We start from the raw sequence: 20,762 nt of genomic DNA on the forward strand, positions 1-20,762 counted from the left end.
GCTTTCGTAACGACATCGAACATTTGAATGCACTTGTTGAAGCGAAAATTTAAAGTAAAGCTCGCGTGTTCACCTGTGTTTGGAGTTTGCGAGCAGCCGTTTTCTGGCATTGTATTACCGCAGCAACCACACTCATCAAAATTTGTAATTGTAAAACAGGATTACGTTTTTTGAAAAAAATGCTGCCACACCGTAGGAAGCGTAAAGGAATTTTAGCAGTTGTAATTCAGATTGTTTTAGCCTAGATAAGGAACACCAACTCACAATATATGTCAGTTTAGTAACGTGCTGATGTAATGTCAAATGCTCTGTGCACACAAGTACCGATTAGGCACTTGTAAACGCAGCCCAAAGTACAAGTACACTCAAAACGTTTAAACTTGATGCGAGTTGTCTGGCCAGCCATTGTATAATGGCTTGATAACGCTGGCAGTTATTGGATACATGTGTGTTTTGCAGAGCATAGGTTGTTTTGAAGCTAGTAGTTAATTCATTATAATTGATTTAGGCTTCTTTTGAAGATGAAGTTTCGTGCAACAATTTGCACCATCTTCTGTATACTTTTTAGTTATGCAGCGTCGATTGAAATCCCCCCAGAAGGTAAGATTTTTGTGCGTTTGACAAGGGAACTGTAAATATAAGACTACATATTTATTGTCTCATAAAGTTGTTCGGTTTTATGGTTACAGCTTTTCAAACGTCAGTGTCGTCGAACGAGACATGTTGGTAATTTATTTCCACATGTTGTGTAACCAACAATAAAATCTTTTGAATTCCCACATAAAATTTATGTCTTTTTAGTATTTGTCTCCGTCTCTATTTACAGGTAGGGTCATTAAAACATCCTTTATAAAAATATATATGAGATAATATCAAACCATAGGTACTTCTCACATATCAAATTAAGCACGTACTTCAGGGATCGATTTCACCTCCAACGTCACAATAGTCATTGCAGCTGTAGCCTGTCACATTCCGTCGGGAAATTATTTTGTATCCTTGTTAGGGCAAAAAGTCGATGCAATTAATGCCACTACATGCCACGTGTGATTAAAAGGGACTTGCATGTTGCGCCTTTAACCTAACTTGAAATTTTTAAACACTGAAGCAACAATGGTAACATAATACTTATATGTTTTGCTTACTGGGAGCAGTGCAGGCTACAAGTAAGTTATCCATTGCAACATGTTATTGTTTTTTGTTTCATAATAGTTTTATCATCTATGTGTGATATATCGCAATTTAGTGCAAGAGACGTATGAACTATCTTGCACATTTGAAGTTGCTGTTGTTTGTTTAGTTCCGAGGCCCCCGAGAATAACTCAACAACCCAATGAGATAACGTATGCAATCGGCCAGGTGGGGATTGTACTGAAATGTGCTGCTGATGCTTTGCCCGAAGTTTCAACAACCGATGGGTAAGTTTTATTTCTGTCGATTGTAGGGGTTGTTAGTTTTCATATGTTGTGTGGGTTGTTGAATCAAATACATCGGCTAAGCACAAACTACGTATTAGGCACAAGATGTATCTAGGGCGCAACCAGCCATGCTAAAACACAATTCGAAAGTGCTGTGAATAAAAAACAAAGCCCTAAAACAAACGTTCTATTCCAATTTATTTGTGCACGAATGCTGTGTGATATTGAAGCAAAAAATGCTTCATGACATTGTTGGTTTTGAAAATGTCCCATAGGGTAAATTTTCCTACACGGCTGGCCAAACAGCCTTGCTGTATTAAAGATGCCACTTCACTCGACCCAACCGCTCACTTAACCAGTCAACAATGCTTTGCTCCTTGCCATGTGTGTAAAATGTTTGCTCTTGAGTAGACGTCGCTGTTTACTTTTAGCTATGCACACGAGTTTAAAACAAACCCTGTTCATTCCCCGTGCTATCTTAGCCACGTGGGAAAGGTGGTAATATTTTGGAAGTAAAGCGACCAAAGGTGGCCAAAACTAAACAACGCTTCACTGATTATATGAGAAACAGATTAACCTCATACGTATGTACTATGTATTCCTGGCGAATCATAGAATTGGGTTTTACGTAACCCACCCTTTATTATAAAATTGGGGTGTTGCATAACTATTATGAAATTAAGAGACTATTTTAGAAACTGTGCACACACAAAATATCGTCTGCCTACGTCTGAGGCCACACTCACCTGCCTTTGTTATAAAATCGATTGTTTTGACTATCGATTCTTACATACAGAACACCTTGCATGTTATGTTGCTTACTATAGCTTACAATCCGGTTGGTAGAACAATTCAGAAGTAGAATTATTTTATTCACTTCTATATTTAAAATTGTTAAAAAGTCCACGTTTTTGAATCGTCAGTCGACCTAATGTCTGGGTGCTCTTTTTTACAAAAAAGTAATAATGAAAAAAAAAAACGAAACACACCTGCTTTTTGTCAACTGGGTGGATTTTCAAAGAACATGTTTGTTATTTGGGCAAAAAAGTTGCCGGAATGGCTTAATAGCAACTTTATTAACAGATATCGGTGGGAAAAAGACGGAAATCCGCTCGCGGTGGCCAAGTCTGGAAACAATAGTATTGTGATGTCATCAACAGACGGAACAATAACATTTATGTAAGGACGCATTAAAATTTGTTGTATTTTGTTTGCAAAGGAAATTTGATTGACTTTAAAATGGTAAATACAATTTTGTTGTAATTTAAAGGGATCTCACATAGCCATTTAATTTAAGACGAAATTTGCGAATTTTTTTTTCATCTTTTCAAAGCCGGGCTGTTTGTACAATTATCTTACCGTTGTTCGTCAAGCATTTAAATAGGAAACATATTGTGTTTACTTACCAAAGAGAGCAGGTCCTGCCTTACGACAATTCATGCTTTGAAAACCTTTATTATCTGATAGGGGAAGTGAGAAGCTATCCGAACAGGAACTGAGTGAGCATGAAGGCATATATCAATGTTTTGCTACCAACGACTATGGAACCGCCATGACAAACGAAATCACTCTAAAAGCTGCAAGTACGTTCAGTTATTCCTAAATATTTGGTCATTTGTCACTCTGCAGTTGTGATAAATATGAAATAAACTGATAAGTTTTAGGTTCGTTTTGTTGCCTTGGTTATAATTTTTCCTGTCTAGTACATTTAGAAAATGTGAAGACGTTAATATATCACTTTAAAATGTGATCCTATATCATTTCGCTAGAATCGCCCTATCAACAACCACAAGATGTAGGTTTGACACCACGAGTAGGCGAATCGCTCCAATTCAAATGCAACTTCGATAGCAATGCTGGTCAGACTATTACCTGGAGCTTCAACAAACCCGGATTCACGCTTTCCGACCGGGTATCACAGGTTAGTTAATCAGAATCCCTAAATCACGTGGAACTGTCATATGTGACTCTTGTTGTGTTTGTTAAATTTTGTTTCAACTGCAGTTGTGCGTGAAATCACGTTTTATGCATGAAAATGGTAAAACATCAAGAAATTAGAAAAAAAACTAGTGGCCTGATGAAAATATAGTTTGCAGTTTAGCAAAGGATACCCCGTCGTGTTTGTTTTAACTGTTAGGCATTTTACTTTTATTGGTTATCCAACACATATGTAGCGGATATAATTTTGTTCTCAAATCTGTTGCTATAACAATAGTACACAACGTAAGCACATACAATCCCAGGGCTGATCCCAGTTATGAATTTATGTTCATCTGAACACATAAAATCCCGAATGTAAATTTAACAACTTGTTGAAAAAACACAAAAATTTGTTTATTGCTTCCTTTTGGGGAAATGATTTATTTATAATATAAGGTAGTATGATTTGCCCTTGGCGTTCATGCTGAATATCGATAACGACATATCCATACAAATTGCTGTTCTACAAGGGGCGTTGTCCCCATTAAGAATCCACCTATTTATGGACAGTTACAGTGTTTAAGTTTAAGCTCCTGTTTAGTTCATTCATGTGCCTTTGTTGTATAAAACTGCTTTTGTGTTTTCAGACATCCGAAGGCGGTCTGGTATTCGCTAATGTTATTGCGAATGACGACAAGCTTGAGTTTTACTGCATCGTAAAAGATTTGGCAACTCGCAAATCTACCGATGGTACACATTACTTACTAAAAGTAGACAAAGGTAAGTCAAATAAGAACGTTTAATGTAGCCCTACATGCCTTAATATTTCTTTTCTTTTGTGGGGCTGGCTTCGATGTAAAATCGATAGGTTGATGAGTTAAATTATGAACGCATGAGAAAAGCATCGTTCAGATTGTGCAGTGCCGTGTTCATAAATCACTGCTATGTTTGGCGGAATTTTCTATTAGCTTTTCTCATAGGAATACACAGTCTGCATTAAAATCTCTAGAACGCCGCTGCGTCTTCCATATGACGCACGAATTTGCATGAATATTTCATATCGCCCAATCAATCGTCTTCGGGATAACCACTAACCGATCTTTCTACCCCCCTTCAAAGCCGATTAAACGGAGTAAAATGGATAGGTTACCACTGCTGCTATAGCCGTATTTGGGAATGTACGCAGTTACACTGAATAACCAATTGTATTTGCTTTGTAAACAGCCAACCCAGTTCCTGATCGAGAACCTGCGATTATTTCTCCTTCTAACAGCCTAGAACCCCAAATCCAACTCAAGGGCGACACCTTGACATTAAAATGTGCCGCAACGGGAAAGTAAGATATTTTATAATTTGGTTGCTGTGTGATGCTACGGTTTTGCTTGCATTTAAATGTATGAAAAACGATTTTCATTTTGCGCTACACATTTTAGACAGTTTGTTTGCTAAATAGCCAGAAGCGATAAAGATCATTTAACTCAAGCGACCTTTAAAATCAAACTGTTGTTTCATTTTTCAGACCAACGCCAACAATTGAATGGTCCAAACTATCAGGTAACTGGCCAACTGACCGATACACGGTTCAAGATTCTGGTCACACTGTTGTGATTACAAACGCGTCATACAGCGACGATGCCGATTACAGGTAATAAAAACGAAATTTGAAGATTTTTGCACTATATTTACAGATATAGAATAAGGTAATTAAAAAACAGTTTAAGCGCTTGTCCTAAATCTAAACTTAACTTAACTTACAACTTACGGAACAAAACAAAATCAGTGTAAAAGCATCGAGCCAATAAATGATAAGCTGTAAAACAAAATCGATTCTTTACATCTTAAATTTGATCTTTTGTGTGTGTAAAAAGTGCCCCGCTGAAACGAAACGAAGTTATATGTTCGTAATAAAAAGTGTTTTTTATACGAGATTTTTAAAATGTTACAACTAATTTTGTAAAACTGCTACCAAAGAAACACAGGAGACATACAAACAATATAATATATCCAGCCTGTCGTATAGGAGCATTTCTTTTTTAAACAACTTTTCTCACCTAGTGTAAAACTCTGAACGTTGTACCTTACCAGATCACGTTTTGTTTAAGGTGTACCGCTACAAACTACTTGGGTAGTGCAATAGCGACCACTAGCGTCCAGGTTCAGTCCAGGCCGTTTTTTGCGTCGGATGAGAGCAAGCCTCGTGACGTGGTACAGACACCAGGTGGCAGTGTTGAGATTAGATGTGACGTCGAAGGTCTTCCCACTCCAACCACGTCATGGAGGATTAATGGTGTTCCAATTGATGGTGAGCAGTTGTGTTGATAATAAACCATTCGCTTTTCAATCTGTTAATCAAATTTAGCACGAAATGCAGATGCCTATTTTATCTTTTTATCTATCTTCTTTTTATCTTTTTTTTTTTTTTTTAGTAAATGACATCTCATCACGTTATCATATGTTACAAACTTCAAATATGCATAAAAAAAAGTTTTTTTATTAACTTAGATGTAAAAGTCAGAAAGAGAAAAATAAGACTTTAAGATAGCGGGTAAAACGTATTCGATGTTTCAAAGACTTTTCCCACTAATCCTAAATGTTGTGTAATATGGAGTTTGATATTTTACAGAGGCACCTGAAATGACAAATCGTGACGTTTCACCGAACCTTATACGACTGTGGGATTTAAAATCTTCTGATTCTTCTGTTTACCAGTGCGTCACAAAGAATACACATGGAACGTTGATTGAACAGGCATTTGTCAACGTTTTAAGTAAGTGAAAATATTTTCTTGTTGATTTTTTTTTCATTTTCTTTACCTGTTTGCAAAAAGGGTCGTATATATGTATTTTTTAAATATAAGGCAAACAGTTATAAAGGTACACAACATTTAAAACTGTTATTTGATTTAAAATATAGCAAAAAGTTGTTTTTTGTGTCACAAGGCCAATTTGTTTCAAATATTAAAACCTTTTTTAGCCTCCCGCCCTATTCCATTGGATAGCAATAAAGCAGTTTATCAACAAGTTGAAGGAAAATCTGTTGACATCGAGTGTCACGTGTTTGGATCCCCCCCAGCCACTATCTTTTGGCGACCTCTTGTGGACAGGTTTGTTTTCTTTCAGATAATAAAGAAACGCTAATTTGTCGTTGATGCATTTTTTTTATCACAGACTAGCGTATATGGCTGCTAACAGCTGTCGTTTTAAATATGATTGCATGAAATTTCATAATCAACTTAACAACAACTGTTTATATAAATACTTTAAAGGAAAACGATTTCTTTAACACGATTCATTACTTTGTAGAATGGAAATGTTCGACAACAATTCGGTTCTACGGATAAATGCCGTGCAATCATCCGATTCTGGAACATACAAATGTTTGGCAAGCAACGAATTTGGTAACGCTGAGGTCGATTTTATACTTGAAGTTCTACAACCGACTAGTTTGTCACCAGTCAATGGCTCGACTCAATATGCTGAACTCGGAAAATCTGTCACCATGGAACTAGAGGTTTGTTTCTAAAAGATTTAAATCTTAAAATTAGTACATATTTTAAACAGTCATTGTGTGTAGCTAATGTAAAATCAAGTTGCCTGTAAAAAAACATTAAATTGAAGTAGTTAACAAAACTTTAAGTGCTGTGATGGTGAGTGTTAGCAGCATTAAAAATGATGGAACATATAAACAAAAGACCGAAACAACAAGTAAATTGCGGGTAGATTAAACTCGCTATCAAATCTTTCGGTTTAACCGTTTTGCTGTTTTTTAAACGCGACATCAATTTAGTTCGAAATAAAATTTGTTTTGTCTTGTCCTATTTTGGTCTCATGTCATAATATAAAATGTCATTGTTTATCGTTTCAAAATTTAGGCAGTGTGTTGATTTTACATGCAACGCATTTTAAAGATTATTTTAGTCTAAAATTTAACAACAAAAAAGATGTTATCACTTGTGATTGCCGTTTTATATTCATTTTGCTGTGGTTTCAGCTCGATATTGACGACCAGCTTCAACCTGGACCAATTCGTTGGGAGAAGAATAACATACCCGTGTGTTCTGGTGTCACGTGCACTATATCCGGTCTCAGTTTTGATGACGCGGGCGACTACAAAGTTTCGGTTAACACGTCGCTAGATGGCGCAACAACCAACATCAACCTTGTCGTCCGAGGTGCGTATTTAAACCATAACGTAACGAATGAAAAAAAGCCTATGTATAACCCATACGTATTTATAAAACACGTATTTACGCTATGCCAAGTTCATATTTGTAGGTTATCTAAGGCTAGTCATAGCTAAAGAAATATAAAAACACAAACTCTATCCGTTCATGATTTATTCATCTGCATCACATGTTTTTTCTTTACCCAGGAAAGCCGAACGCTCCGTTGCTTTTTCAATACACCACAACGGCTGATCCCTTAGTTGTAAATTTTAGGTGGGAGTCTGCCTATGATAACAACGCTCCTGTAGAAGGTAGGTGATATTATGGAGCTTGCGAATAGAATTGAAATTTAGAATTAGAAATTAAACTCTAATATATGTTTGACATTTTCTTCACAACTGAATAGTTTACAGCATGTAATATATGATCATAAATCCTAGTAAATCCTATTATATGAAAGCTAACGAATTTGTACGTGCTGGATCTACTATTAGAATACTAACAGATTTGAACCTGGAAATAAGTGTTTCCTAAACTTATGACATATAATATGTGTTAAAGAATACAAAGTTGAGTTTGAGGAAAACCAATTCGCTCCTGGCATTTGGAGAACATTGAAAAGCGGAATTTTACCAAACCAAACAAGTATTGCCGTCACACTTTCACCTTTTGTAAATTACCAATTTCGAGCTATTGCAAGAAATGTTGTTGGTTGGGGAAAGACTAGCAACGTCGTAGGAAGATACCAGACACCATCAGGAGGTTCGTATTCAGATTGTATTTTTGATTTGTCTGAATGTGTTTTGCTCTGGATGTTTTGATTAGGACAGGGGCCCTTGTAGCATTTTTTTACATGATTAAAAACGCAACATGCGGAGAACTTATATGTACATAAAATTTATCTTAGTGCAGACGTTTCAACAATCACTGTGGATATAATCAGTAAGATTTATTTGTCTGCAAGATTTCTACATATTCTACATATACAAGTTCGCTGACAGTTACATTTTTGAATTGAACTTCTTTTTAAGTCCGTGTATAGTGTTCCTCAATTTCTGAAATATTGATCTTTTCCACCGCTGTACTTACCACAGCTAAACAATGTTCTTTTGGGGTGGAAAACTTATCCACTTTTTAACTATTTTCAGCACCGGTTCTGAATCCCACTGGTGTGACAGGCAAAGGAACAGATAGTGACAATATGCTGATCAAGTGGAAACCAGTCAAACAAATTGATCAAAATGGACCGGGATTCGCGTACATTGTCAGGTACAGTATTTTTTCTGCTTTTCTTTATGATGTGATGGAGCGCCTTACTGAAATCAGTTTAGAATTTGGTGTGGTCCATTATTTTTTTCATACTGTGTACAGTAAACTTCGGTCAATCCGGAACCGTGAACCAAAAAAAGTCCGAAGTAGGCGAAGATCCGGATTGCCCGACATCGATTATTTCGATTAACTTATACCACCACATTACAATTTATTTGTACCTTGAGTTTTGTCTGAATTAGGCGAAGATACGGATCAACCGAATCCTAGTGTTTAACCGAGTTTTACCGTATTTGTAAATATTTTGTTTAAATTAGAATGTTATAGTTTTAATTTGCTTGACACGTTTCAGCTACTGCTTGGCGAAAAGTTGTACACGAGATGGACCTTGGATGAAAGCTGAGGTGGACGGCAGCACAACCATGTATGAAGTAAAACAAACACCTGTGTACGAAAAATACTTCATCAAAGTTCAAAGTTTCAACAACGACGGGAATGCCCCCGAACCGAAAGTTGAGGTTGGATACTCTGGAGAAGACAGTGAGTTATATCTCTGACTGTTTGCAAAGATTTGCTGTACTGCAAAAATTTATAGTTCCTCTGTCACACAGAATAAAATTGGTGAAATAAAATGTAGCAATTAAACGACATGTGTTTGCACACTACAACTATATGACATTTTTTTAATCCAGTATAAGACACAAAAAATGTCGTTTCTGCCCCCATAAATCTACTCTTGGACTCACAGTGGTTAAGATATTGTATACTTACTAGCCTCTTGTTCTGATGGCGTCAGATGCCCATATTACTCTGTGGTGACAGTTTAAAATGTTTTTAACTATATATAAGCTTCATCAATAAACCTCTTACCCATTTCCTAATTACATCTGACCAAAACCGTTTTCTTACTGCCAACAACAACAACACACTGTGGTTTTGCCGTGTTAATCATAAAAACATGTTTTTAGCACCCGTTGCCTATCCATTAAACGTTCAAGTTGAAACGGACGAGAAAAACCCTACCATTGCCCGGTTGTCATGGGAACCAGTTGCAAATGTCGATGTTCGTGGCAAATTACGGGGATATGTTGTTTCATACCGCAAGCCGGGAGAAAGTTGGAACGAAGGTTTGGGTTTTGTCTTGAAAATGATTTCGGTTTTATTTTCAGCGCACTTTAAACAATAGATGTTGTTTCTTTTATCAATTTGTTGTTTATGTTGCCCTATATTCTATCCTAAATATACTTGAAATCATAAAATAAATTATTATTTTTTCAAACCATGTTCTTTTCCAGTTACTGTTGGAAATGTCACAAATGCAACTGTAACTGGTCTCGACCCATATATGGTTTATCAGTTTGCTGTATCAGTGTTTAACACTAAATCGGTTGGACGACGTTCGGAATTTATCCGCATAAAGACGCCAGAGAGCAGTAAGTTCGTTTTTGCTTTTATACTTATGTGGTCGAATACTATTTATGTCTCACAACCAGTGCTAGTTTTGTTTTTACGTAGGTATGTGAGAACAATGTTTATTTACAAAATAGTTTTAAGTTTTTGTAATAACAGTGCAGCGACATTAATCGGCTTGGAAAACTCAAAAAAGTCACTCTTTCTATTCAGTGTGTTTGTTCAATGTTTTTGCAAAAATTAACTGCCTCTTACAACAAACCGCTAGGTAATGTTTTAACACCATGTGTCTTGGTGTTAAAGGCATGATTAAAGTGTCAAGTCAATAAACGATAAATAAGCTGCGGACAGTGCACACTGTTTCTTCCCGTAAGGTCTTCATCAGTGCAGCTGAGGGAAAGAAGACTATCCTAGACCAGTGTTTCCCAACCTATGGGTCGCGACCCAAAGTTGGGTCGCCTGTAAATTCTGTTGGGTCGCCAGTTTTTGTGACAATTAGAGCATCTACGTTTCGTAGCGTTATTTTGTTATTTCCCAAGGATATGAATTGTTTCCCAATAACAATTTCATGACTATTTGGCGTGATAGTGAATTATTCTGTTTGTGACGTCATAATGGTTGTGTGAGATCACTGTTAAGCGTTATGTGGCTCATAATGCTTTGAACCAGCTCTAAAGTTGGCGGAAAAACGAATAATTTTTGTTTGATGTTTTTATTTTTCAAACTAGCGTAGTAATTTTCGAAAAACTTTCCTGATTTACAAAACAAAAATACAACCCAAATAGTAAGAATGCATATCCGTGGGTCGCGAGAAGCCACAAAACAAAATTTTGGTAAGTATTTGGGTCGCGACAAAAAAAGGTTGGGAACCACTGTCCTAGACAATACGGCCTATGTCTTGTCACCAGCTGCACCAATAAGACCTTATGGGTCGAAAAACTGACTGTAGCTTACTAATGCTTAATTTGTTTTACGATTTTTATTGTTCAATTCCGTTTTAGTACCAGGCGCACCTTCCAACCTTCGGGTTGTTGACAAAACTGCAACATCGCTCATGTTCGACTGGGATTCCCCAAAAACACCAAACGGCAAAATTACGGGATATGTTCTTACATGCAAAGCTGTCAACAGCACGAGGTAAAATCCGCTGACATATTAGTTGTAAACAACAATTCTTATGTTCTTATGATTTTTTATGCAACTGTAATGCAACTATCGAATATATATTCTAAATAATTATTCGCTTGCTAGCTGTTTTGGTGCCTAGTTAGGTTACCACAAAACAGTTCACGTATAATATCTTTTCGAGTTTCACATCATGGTTAATTTATATGAGATTGATTTTTGTATGTAATACCTAACTTATTCACGGCGAAAGTTTGCCAAAAAACCTAGAAGCACATGGAATTGTTGCATTTCTGTTGTAAATGATTTTAAACCACAGTAAAAGTTTATGAAACGCAAAAATGATATTGTCGTAAATTTCGACATTTTAAGTTTGAATTTTCGGTATGACATGGCAAAAAATCAGTAGAAACTTTAAACACTCGACAATTTTACTGTTGATCGTTTATCAATCTGTTATCTCAAAAGCGGCAGCAAAACCGCGTTAAGCACGATCAACAAATCGACATTTTTCTTGCAAGCAACGGATTAGGATCTAATCGTAATGTAAACGTTTTGCCGTCTGATAGCTTGGCATTTTGTTCAAAACCTGCAGATGGTGTCGTGTGCAAAATTATACAATCCTTGTTCACTAATACATTGATTTCTACACAAGATAATTCACAGACACACGTTTCATACATTGGTTGCTGGTCACCTCATTTATCAACATATGTCGCTGTGACCGCTGATTCAATATCAGTAAAAAACAAGCGTTGCAACGACAGAAAAGCCACAGACTTTGTTGTTGCAGAGCAGAAACATTTTAAAAGATCTCAACTTCCAGAATCCTTCGACCGATGTACGAATTTCGTTTTATGTTGTTTCATGTTTTACAGCGAAGATAGTGAGATTGAACTTCTTGAACCTGGTTTAAAACTGGAAAGTCTTTCGCCGGCAAAAGTCTACGAAATTACAGTTGCAGCAAAAACAGCAAAAGGTGTGGGGACAGAGAAAGCTTTAACACAAGTTTCAACCCACCCTGAAGGAGGTTTGTGTTTGAGATTTTCATATGCCCAGTTTATGTAAACTACGGCGCATAACGCAGCGCTTTTCGCCATAATATTCCACGTTTTTGAGCTATTTTATTTCGGTTTGATAATTCTTCTGATAGTTTTGTGTCGCTAAATTTTTTTTACCAAACGACTAAACTCAACTGAACTTACATGTCAACAGTAATTTTAAGGATAGACAACTTTGGAAAATTTACATTTAAAAATGTGAAATAGCAGTCGTAGTTTTACGTAAGTTCGTGATTATGTTCTGCAGAGCATTACGTTTTCATCCACATTTGTTGACATTTTGATAAATGGAAACAGTCTAAAAAACATCGATTTTCATTTCCAGCTCCCGGAAAAGTCAAGTTCAATGCTACAGTAGATGAAACCAACGTCACAGTCACGTGGCAAAAACCGGAAGGTTTGCCAGCCGACAAATATTTTGTTGAAAGCCGCCGAAGAGATTCTAACGGTAAGGTTTGGACTTTGACTTCAATTTTTGTGATCTTTTAAAGCCGCATTACACATTAGTAGCAGGCTTGTGGCAATGCACCAAAGAGGCGGGTCGACTTTATCGTAATAAACACAGACAGTGTGATCTGTTGATAGCGCTACATGAGAAAGCACATTTGGTTGATGATCTTTACAGGCTTGTTTATCCTAGTAACATCCGTGTGAAATGGAAATGCCCATGTTTGCTATGACAGTTCACCGCCTGCTTTAATTGTGTACGTTAGGAGTTAGTAATCAATTGCTGCAGATATAACGTACATAAACATGTAAACAGACACAGCCAAACCGATATTATCACCAAAAACAGTAGCAGAGATACACAATACATGACCAAGAGCCGCGCGTCCTAAGAATTTAGTCACTACGTTAAAAATTCATATTTTGTGTTGATCGTTAAATAACGGATACGCCTTTATATTCCAAACTATAGCAATTACATGAACGAAATTTGGGCTCACGACCCTATTTCAACTGTGCACCCGTAATCTGGAGCAGCGTTGGGGACGGTAAACCCCATAACAGTAACGAGGGATTTATAAGGGTTTGCCTCAAAAGTCGTTTAAGTCTGATTAGTTTGTAGTGTACGTGGTATCATGTGCACCGCCGCTTCAATACAATTTCATTCTCCAATACAACTTGCAATATGTAAATTCACAATGGCATTTTTCTAGCTCAACATTTTTAATTCACGTCGATGAACTGGTACAAGAAGCGCTTAATTGTTACAGCAAATACAAGGGAACATGGGGTCCCAGCATCGGTTATAAAGACATTGAATAACACTGATCTCAATTAGGCCTTTATTCAAACAATATATATACACAAAAATATTCAAACAAGTACTCGCTGGAAAGTTCCTGAACAGTAAACCACAGTTTTAGGCACTCAGAAAGTTCCAGAAACCACGCAGTTTCATGCACAGGTGGTCAAGCCACAAGCTTCTGGTGCAACAGGTGAAACGGAAATGAACAATCAGCACCGAGCCACAAACCGGGTGTCGTTAAATTTCTGGGATTACGATGCTATGTACGAGTTACACCAAACTTCTCATTGCTGAACTTTCTTTACATGGCATTTCGAAACCACAAACACGAAACGTGAACTTTACTTAAACGCTTTACGCGGTTTTAGTTTAAACATGTTTGGATAAGGAAAGGAAATGTTGTTCGAATTATTTTAACGAAGTCTTTTGAGAAATACTGAAAGAAAGTAATTAAACGCAGAATGCCCCGGGTGAAACCTAGTACTTAGGGACAAATGCTTGTAAACGTATTGCAAATTAATAGTTTGTTTCGAACCAAAAGAAGCCAAACGAACCACTATAGTAAAAATGATATAAAGAGGTTCCAAATTTTGGTTTAGTTGAAGTAAATAATTTTGCATGTCTGTGCAGAATGGAATCGGATTGGAACTTATTCAAACGAACAGACAGAAAAACCAGTTGCGTTTTCATCATTCGACCCTGTTAGCACTTATTATGTGCGGATCGTGGCTGTAAATCCATACGGAGAAAGTACGACAAGTCCAGTTGTGGTGGAGATTGGAGGAACAGGTTGGACAAAAGTTTCTTTTATTTTAACAATGTATTAATGTATCTGAAATAACATATTCGGTGTATTTTGGGTTTGATTCTGAATCAAGTGAATCATACCAGTTTACAAAATGGCAACTCAATACGTGCACTCTGCATACCAACACAGTGTTCAAATTTAGGGTTAAGGTTAAGGTCGTATACCAAAAGTGAACACTTCTAAAACCTATCACTGTAATAAATTTGTCGACAAAAATCTGGCATCACGAAGGCCAAAATTAAACAAGTCAAGTCATGAAAACAAAGGCTGTTAAAGTGCAACAGAATTTCTGTTTTTGGAACATCTGTTTTTCAATAATTAATCAGTTTTTGGCCTTCAGTAGACCACAATATCCAATACACAGAAATGCAAGACACATGCCTTATGCTTGTTAATATATTTTTTTTAAACGCGTTTAAACTCTTTTACAGCGCAGAAACTTAGTTAACAGAAACATAGTGAGCAGCACTCTTTCAAAGTTTTTGCATGATCCAAGGTTGGCACGTTTTGGCGTTGTAGTACAGCACAGTGGTTGAGGTATATGCGAAAGTAAGCTAATACTTACGATACGGTGCAATTCACTTGATTTAAAAATATACTGGGTAGAAATAAAAAGTGCGTTTTTAAGACAGTAGCTGCTTTTAATGTGCTTTTGTAACTAATGAAAACTCTCACACTACAAATTGACTGCAGTCACATCTGCATTTGACCAAATAAAAATAAGATGGGTTTTGTAAAACAGATAAAGAACACGTATAATATTTGAACATGACCACTTTGTATCACCGTCACCTTGAGTTGTTGCAAACGAACCTTGTTGACCTCATGACCCGCCATTCACCTCTTCATGTGACCTCTCTCACAATAGGACAAGTGTTCTTAAGCCTCCATAGCGAATTTTCTCCGTATATCCACAATGAACATCTTGCGCCCTTTGGTCTTCGGTGGCAAGCTGGTCTACCCTGGTGGCAAACTTGCGGATTCAAAACGAAACATTGTGACTTCTCTTTTTATAAACAATTTGAAATTTTCTTCTAATCTTGAATTTAATTTTTTTAGTTGACTAAGAATGTTTTTTAGTCTTTTCTTTGTGTCGCACGAACCCATAAGTAAACTTCCCAATTTAGACCCTCTGTTGGAATTTTCGGTAGGTCTTACTGTCCTTAAAACGGACCTAAAGAGTCCGCGTTTTCGTATCACATCAACTGTACGGCCATTGTCTGTCACATAAATTGCGTCTTTGTCGAGTCGTATACGGAATTCTGGAAGATCTTCCAGCGTTATGTTAACCGCATCGGGGCATTGAAGATACTCAAACTCAAAGTCGTCGTGCTGGTAACATGCCTTATTGAAGTAGATATCGTCCAGGCTCATTGTCCGTAAGTACCCCGTTATATACTGCCTGCACATATTTTTACTGACATTTTGTTGTTGGTTCCTGTTGTCTGTCTGAAACGATGATTGGTTGACGAACGGCTCGTTTGGAATTATGTCCAACTCTTGGCTTGATGTGTCTGATTCAAAAAACACAGCGTGATTCGTGGAGTTGGGACTCATAGTTGAAATCCTCAATTTGCCTTTGGTATATTTAACCGTGAAGTTACCTGCACCAAAACAAAACAAATACCCAATATTGTTAATTAGATGGATGAAATGTAAACAATGAGAAAATCTGCGTGCCTAGTGTTCATGCTCACACGTTTGACCACTCTACACTATAGAGCAGGGGCCACCAAACCGTTTTTACACCGGGCCGGATAATTTCGATGGATAGCATAAGGGCCAATGGTCTTAAAAGTCAAAGTAAAAATACGTGGAACTTAAAACAAAACAGTTGGAAAAAAGGAGAACTTGTAGAAACCGTAATAAACTATATCCAACTCTGGTAAGTTTAAAGATAACAATTTCAACACTTACTCTGGCAATTCCCTTGCCCCATTGTAGGGCCAGTATGCATGAAGGCATCTTCAAGTGTCAATTCGCCGAACGTCCCGTGTTTGGTATGGTGGTACATTGTGCAGAGATAGTACTTGTAACCTTCGATTTCTGTATAAATCCTCACAATTCTGTTTTGTGATGCTCCGAACACTGCTTGATGGACTTGTGAAACAGCTTTGTGATTGCCAGAAACAACAACCACTAAACCTAGTATCAAAACAAGGCCAAGCTGAAAATCTCGCGATTTCCCTGTTGAATTTGGTCCGACTACTCCTGCTGTATTGCGGGCTGCTGGTGGACGAATGCAACTCGCAATGTTGCTGCTTACATGCGTCTTACAACAGCATGCCAGTAGACACATAACTGCCACACTAAAGTCATTTTTGTGATTTTGGCGTCCTGGCGGTTAAAAATGATTCGACAAAATGATAAGTTCTTCACCAGCCAGTGCACGACACAGGTCGTATGTGACTTGCTTCTAGTGTTTTTCTTATGGTTCCAGTGTATTTAGAAAGATCTAGAGATTTCTTTGTTCCAAGCAGCACGGCTACAGCTTTATGTTACCTTTAGTGAAAACAGGATGATAATGGACAGTTCTGCAAAAATTATACACGGTCTGCTATGGCTATGAACGTCACCTGGATTAGCATGTATTTTGCATGCATTGGATTAACATACACAGTTGCAGACTGTTCAACAAGTTTAGCATAGATTTGTGTTCCCAATGTTATACAACATTAAACAAAGCCGACTTGTAAGAATCAGCAAAGCAATGAAAAACACCTTAACTTTTCTGCTGGCATAGAAATTGCAACGAAAAATTTCTAAATGCAATTTTCTGCAACCTTTGCTTTTACCACTTAAACATTTCCTGAACTGTACCTGCAAATCAACACCTCAACCACGCTGGCAAAAGCGGTCACATGTGACAGAGCGGCTGAAACATGATTTACGCCTCACCAACCTTGCGGCACGTACTAAAACGCTCGCATAGTTTCGAAAAACTGACAGCGGCAGTAGGTTACCCTCGAGATATGCTGATGCATTTGCACTGGTGCCCAGTTTCGTAGGTTTATTTACAGATGGCAGAAATTGGCTCCTGGCTATCAGCGACACCGGGTTCATCTCGATATGACAGTCAAGTAGCGAACGGTTTTTGTGGAAAAAAGGCGGCTTTCTGTTTTGCGGGCAGTCTGTCAAACAACCGATGTTTCGAGACATGGTTCCACTTCGTAATCAGGGTTTGGCCAAGTGCCGAACAGTTAGTTGAGTGGTTGGACAACTTTTATAACCGGTGCCAGACAGAAGTTAAAAGAATTTAAACTGGTAGTTAGAACCCGACCTTAAGGGCGTGCGTTACGCAATTTTTAATGCTATAAGACATGGCACTTGACAGCATTTGTAGATAAACATTATGCAGACGTGCGGTAGTTGGTTGCAGCCTTGGGATGATAATCCCATTTAAGAGGTTAAATGAGCGTCTCAAATTATGGCCTAACAAAGATTCTATTTTTCGTTTCAGCGATCAATCAAGGATCTATCACCGGCGAAATTTGGTTTATCGTAATCATTGCCTTGGTTGTTTTACTGGTCATTGTGTTGGTTCTAATTTGTCTGTTGCGAAAAAAGCGAGGTGGCAAATATTCAGGTAAGCAAACCTAAATATGAATTCTCACCATGTGTTGCTTTAGAGTTGGTTTTAGCATGTTTAAAGTTAACGGGGTACTACGAATTTTATTTTCTAATGAATACTGTTGTTTAGTGGCTGAAAAAGAGGGTCGACTTGTCGACACTGAATCAAACGTTTCAAACCGCCAAGAAGTCGGCGAATATAAGTAAGTATTATATTTTTGTAACTTTTATTGTAAGCAAACGGCTGGTTACTATTGTCTTACGTGTAATAACACACAGTAGCATTCGCATGTGTTGAACTAAAATGATTTTAATCTTCAATTCAAATCTCAGCTTTTCCTGTCCTAAACGAACTTATTCGAGTACTTGTAACCACCTGCTTTCTAAGTTTGAATAAACATGGTTAAATGCTGTGAAGTTGCTAAGTACTGGTTGTTAGCCCCACAAGCTGGTTCCTAATAACCATCGGGAACATAAACATGTAAAGTTAGGCTACTAGCTTTCCCAAACTGCAATTGTGTGGTACTCTACTTTTTAAATTTTTAACTATAATTTCTTGTTTCTTGCTTTTCCAACTTCAGAAAAATGTAAGTAAAATCTCCATTGTGCCGTTACATTCCGTTGTCTGTCTGCTAACACGAATTGTCGTTCAGTTTATCATTCATGTGTCGCTGCATTGTTTAATAACAAACACGTTACAAGCAGTTTGAGTTGCCAGCCTGGGGTCATGCAAAGTCACACACATCGCTAGTTACTGGTTAATAATACATCAAAGGGGTTTTCATATTCCAGGCCCCTTGGTTGCATATGTCATCGTTGCTGTACAGTTCTATATTTTTTTAAAATGTGGTTTGATTTTAATTTGCCTGATTTCAGTCAACCGAAAAAAGTGGCCGAGTATAATTTTAAAAGAATAACATATGTTGGTAAAAACTGAATGTTTTTGAAACAAAGGTGTTTCTTACCCCCTTTGTAGTTTCGCACGTTTTTGCTTCTCCTTCTTGTACTCATTTTTCCGTGTAAGTAATGTTACGTTTGACACAAGTTGCATGGATATTTTCAGTAACACAAGTTATAATTTAACCAACGCATCAATAGCTCCTTACAGCATATTTGTATGTTAAACCAGTACTAATAACACAAAACACTTGCAGTGACGAGAAAGACGATGAAATAAAGAAACCACTCGCGCCCAAGGAAACGACCGACATCCCATCAAATGGAGACGCCTCTGCTACGCCTTCCAACGGTGTACCTCTTTTAGCAGCTCGAACAAGGGGCGACAGCGTTGGTGGTGATTCGATCGATGCTTTTGCTGATGCTGAAGCTCGCGAGTTCAACGAAGACGGCTCGTTTATCGGTCAATACGGCACAATCCCAAGCGAAAGTGTGAGCAACTCCGCAGCGACATCTCCCGGCGAACAGAACGGCGACGCAGTCTGAAACAGTCGTGGAACTTTGGTAATTGCGATGGAGAGCAAATTGGTCTTCATTGTGCGTTGTGTGTCACCGTGTTCCTGGGGAGCGGTCGCCCGTCAGTCAACCCCAACTAAAACTGATCAAAGTCCAATAGTGTTCTGTTAAACGCATTGCTTATTGGAGTCATACCTTTGAAGTGCGCTTCATGCTCTAAAAACTACATGCCGTAATATTTTGCAAAAACTGGTTTCAAAACAGTTTTACCGCTTTTAGATTGTTTGGCCTTAATTCACATCAAGCAGCTTCAGCCAGTCAATATCATGTCCTTTGTTTGTTTCAGCTTATTATTGTCTTTAAGTTGCTTTTGCGTGTTATTTATTGTACATTAAACGTAAGTTTCTATTTGCTAAATATGTTGGCAAAGTGACCAACGGCTGAAGATCGCAACGCTATCCAAATTACACAATTAAGAGTTTTTAATGGTTTTATGTTAGTGGGCAGAGAATCGTTTTTACAACCTGCACTAATTTTTAGTTTAGGCTACTTGCCGTTACTAACACAATCTGCACCTATGTGTTTCTAGTAAAACATGTGGGCTACAGTATATTACCATCTCACCATAGGTAAACAAAGCCTAAACAAGAGAAAATACTTAAATCACATCACATTTTTCCGAGCGCTTCGTGAGGTAAATTGCGACAACAGGGCTATGTTAATTGTATTTACATGTGTTCTACAATTGCAACTGAATTTTTTTGTCCGGAAAGAATCATAGAAGATTTAAGTGGTTCTGTTTCCAAATTATTGTTGCACAGCGCGTACTTTTTAATCGTGCGTAAAGAAACTTTGTTTTCGTATTTTATGCTCGGCTTATTGTTCTCACTTGGACGCTTTGTGAACTACTGTGATGGAAATACATCGTACTAATATTCACCATGTTGAATGGGTCTAAATGCAGCCAAATCTTTCACAAGGTTTATCGACATATGGTGCAAAGTGCCGTTAATAATCAACTATTCCTGTCATACCACGCTTAGATTTTTTTCCTAATTCATATTCTATTCACCAGATCACTGATGTTAAAAGAAAGATTTCAGTTCAGTATGGGGCACAATTTCGGAGTTTATTTTGTAATCAATCTGAGACGCTGATTTTTGTCAATTGCGACAGTTTCCCATCAACGTGGTTTCGAAGCGTTTTACAATTGTCGTACCACGTCGTAGGCCTAATCGAAATGCAACGTCCTTTTCACATAGGAAATGGCCCTTTGCGGATTAATTTAAGCAGAAAGCCGTGTTTATCCCCTAAAACGTGATGAGAAAAAGCAATCAGTGTAAGTAATCGA

General features: G+C 37.5%; 2 protein-coding genes across 3 annotated transcripts; one reads left to right on the plus strand and one right to left on the minus strand.

Moving 5' to 3' along the window:
• The first annotated feature begins 443 nt into the window (after positions 1–443).
• LOC145217978 (neuronal cell adhesion molecule-like) lies at positions 444–20,350 on the plus strand. Of its 2 annotated transcripts, none has more exons than XM_080085379.1 (26): positions 444–600; positions 1,301–1,418; positions 2,502–2,597; positions 2,886–3,001; positions 3,188–3,339; positions 3,986–4,118; positions 4,563–4,674; positions 4,858–4,983; positions 5,441–5,640; positions 5,962–6,105; positions 6,312–6,441; positions 6,641–6,848; positions 7,329–7,509; positions 7,710–7,814; positions 8,065–8,265; positions 8,652–8,772; positions 9,125–9,312; positions 9,741–9,899; positions 10,068–10,205; positions 11,184–11,319; positions 12,186–12,337; positions 12,694–12,816; positions 14,251–14,409; positions 17,889–18,014; positions 18,129–18,201; positions 19,153–20,350. In XM_080085379.1, exons 1-26 carry the CDS (start codon positions 522–524, stop codon positions 19,439–19,441), a joined length of 3,765 nt encoding a protein of 1,254 aa, XP_079941505.1. In that variant the 5' UTR covers positions 444–521; the 3' UTR covers positions 19,442–20,350. The 2 variants fall into 2 exon arrangements, with proteins under 2 accessions (XP_079941505.1, XP_079941506.1); XM_080085380.1 differs by lacking the exon at positions 444–600 and adding an exon at positions 1,118–1,166.
• LOC145217980 (uncharacterized) lies at positions 14,811–16,983 on the minus strand. The gene is made up of 2 exons (XM_080085381.1): positions 16,346–16,983; positions 14,811–16,032 (listed from the first exon to the last, which is right to left on the minus strand). Exons 1-2 carry the CDS (start codon positions 16,725–16,727, stop codon positions 15,386–15,388), a joined length of 1,029 nt encoding a protein of 342 aa, XP_079941507.1. The 5' UTR covers positions 16,728–16,983; the 3' UTR covers positions 14,811–15,385.
• Positions 20,351–20,762: the final 412 nt, after the last annotated feature.

The sequence above is a fragment of the Phallusia mammillata genome, chromosome 3 (genome assembly GCF_965637545.1).
Source record: "Phallusia mammillata chromosome 3, kaPhaMamm4.hap1.1, whole genome shotgun sequence".
In the NCBI taxonomy this organism is placed as follows: Eukaryota; Metazoa; Chordata; class Ascidiacea; order Phlebobranchia; family Ascidiidae; genus Phallusia; species Phallusia mammillata.

Excerpts from the sequence above, each read along its gene's own strand:
- LOC145217978 (XM_080085379.1), top strand. The coding sequence starts at position 522 with ATGAAGTTTCGTGCAACAATTTGCACCATCTTCTGTATACTTTTTAGT. Across the intron at positions 2,598-2,885 it reads GACGGAACAATAACATTTAT|GGGAAGTGAGAAGCTATCCG; the intron begins GTAAGGACGCAT and ends ATTATCTGATAG. Across the intron at positions 9,313-9,740 it reads TGGATACTCTGGAGAAGACA|CACCCGTTGCCTATCCATTA; the intron begins GTGAGTTATATC and ends ACATGTTTTTAG.
- LOC145217980 (XM_080085381.1), bottom strand. The coding sequence starts at position 16,727 with ATGTGTCTACTGGCATGCTGTTGTAAGACGCATGTAAGCAGCAACATT. Across the intron at positions 16,033-16,345 it reads GGGGCAAGGGAATTGCCAGA|GTAACTTCACGGTTAAATAT; the intron begins GTAAGTGTTGAA and ends GTTTTGGTGCAG.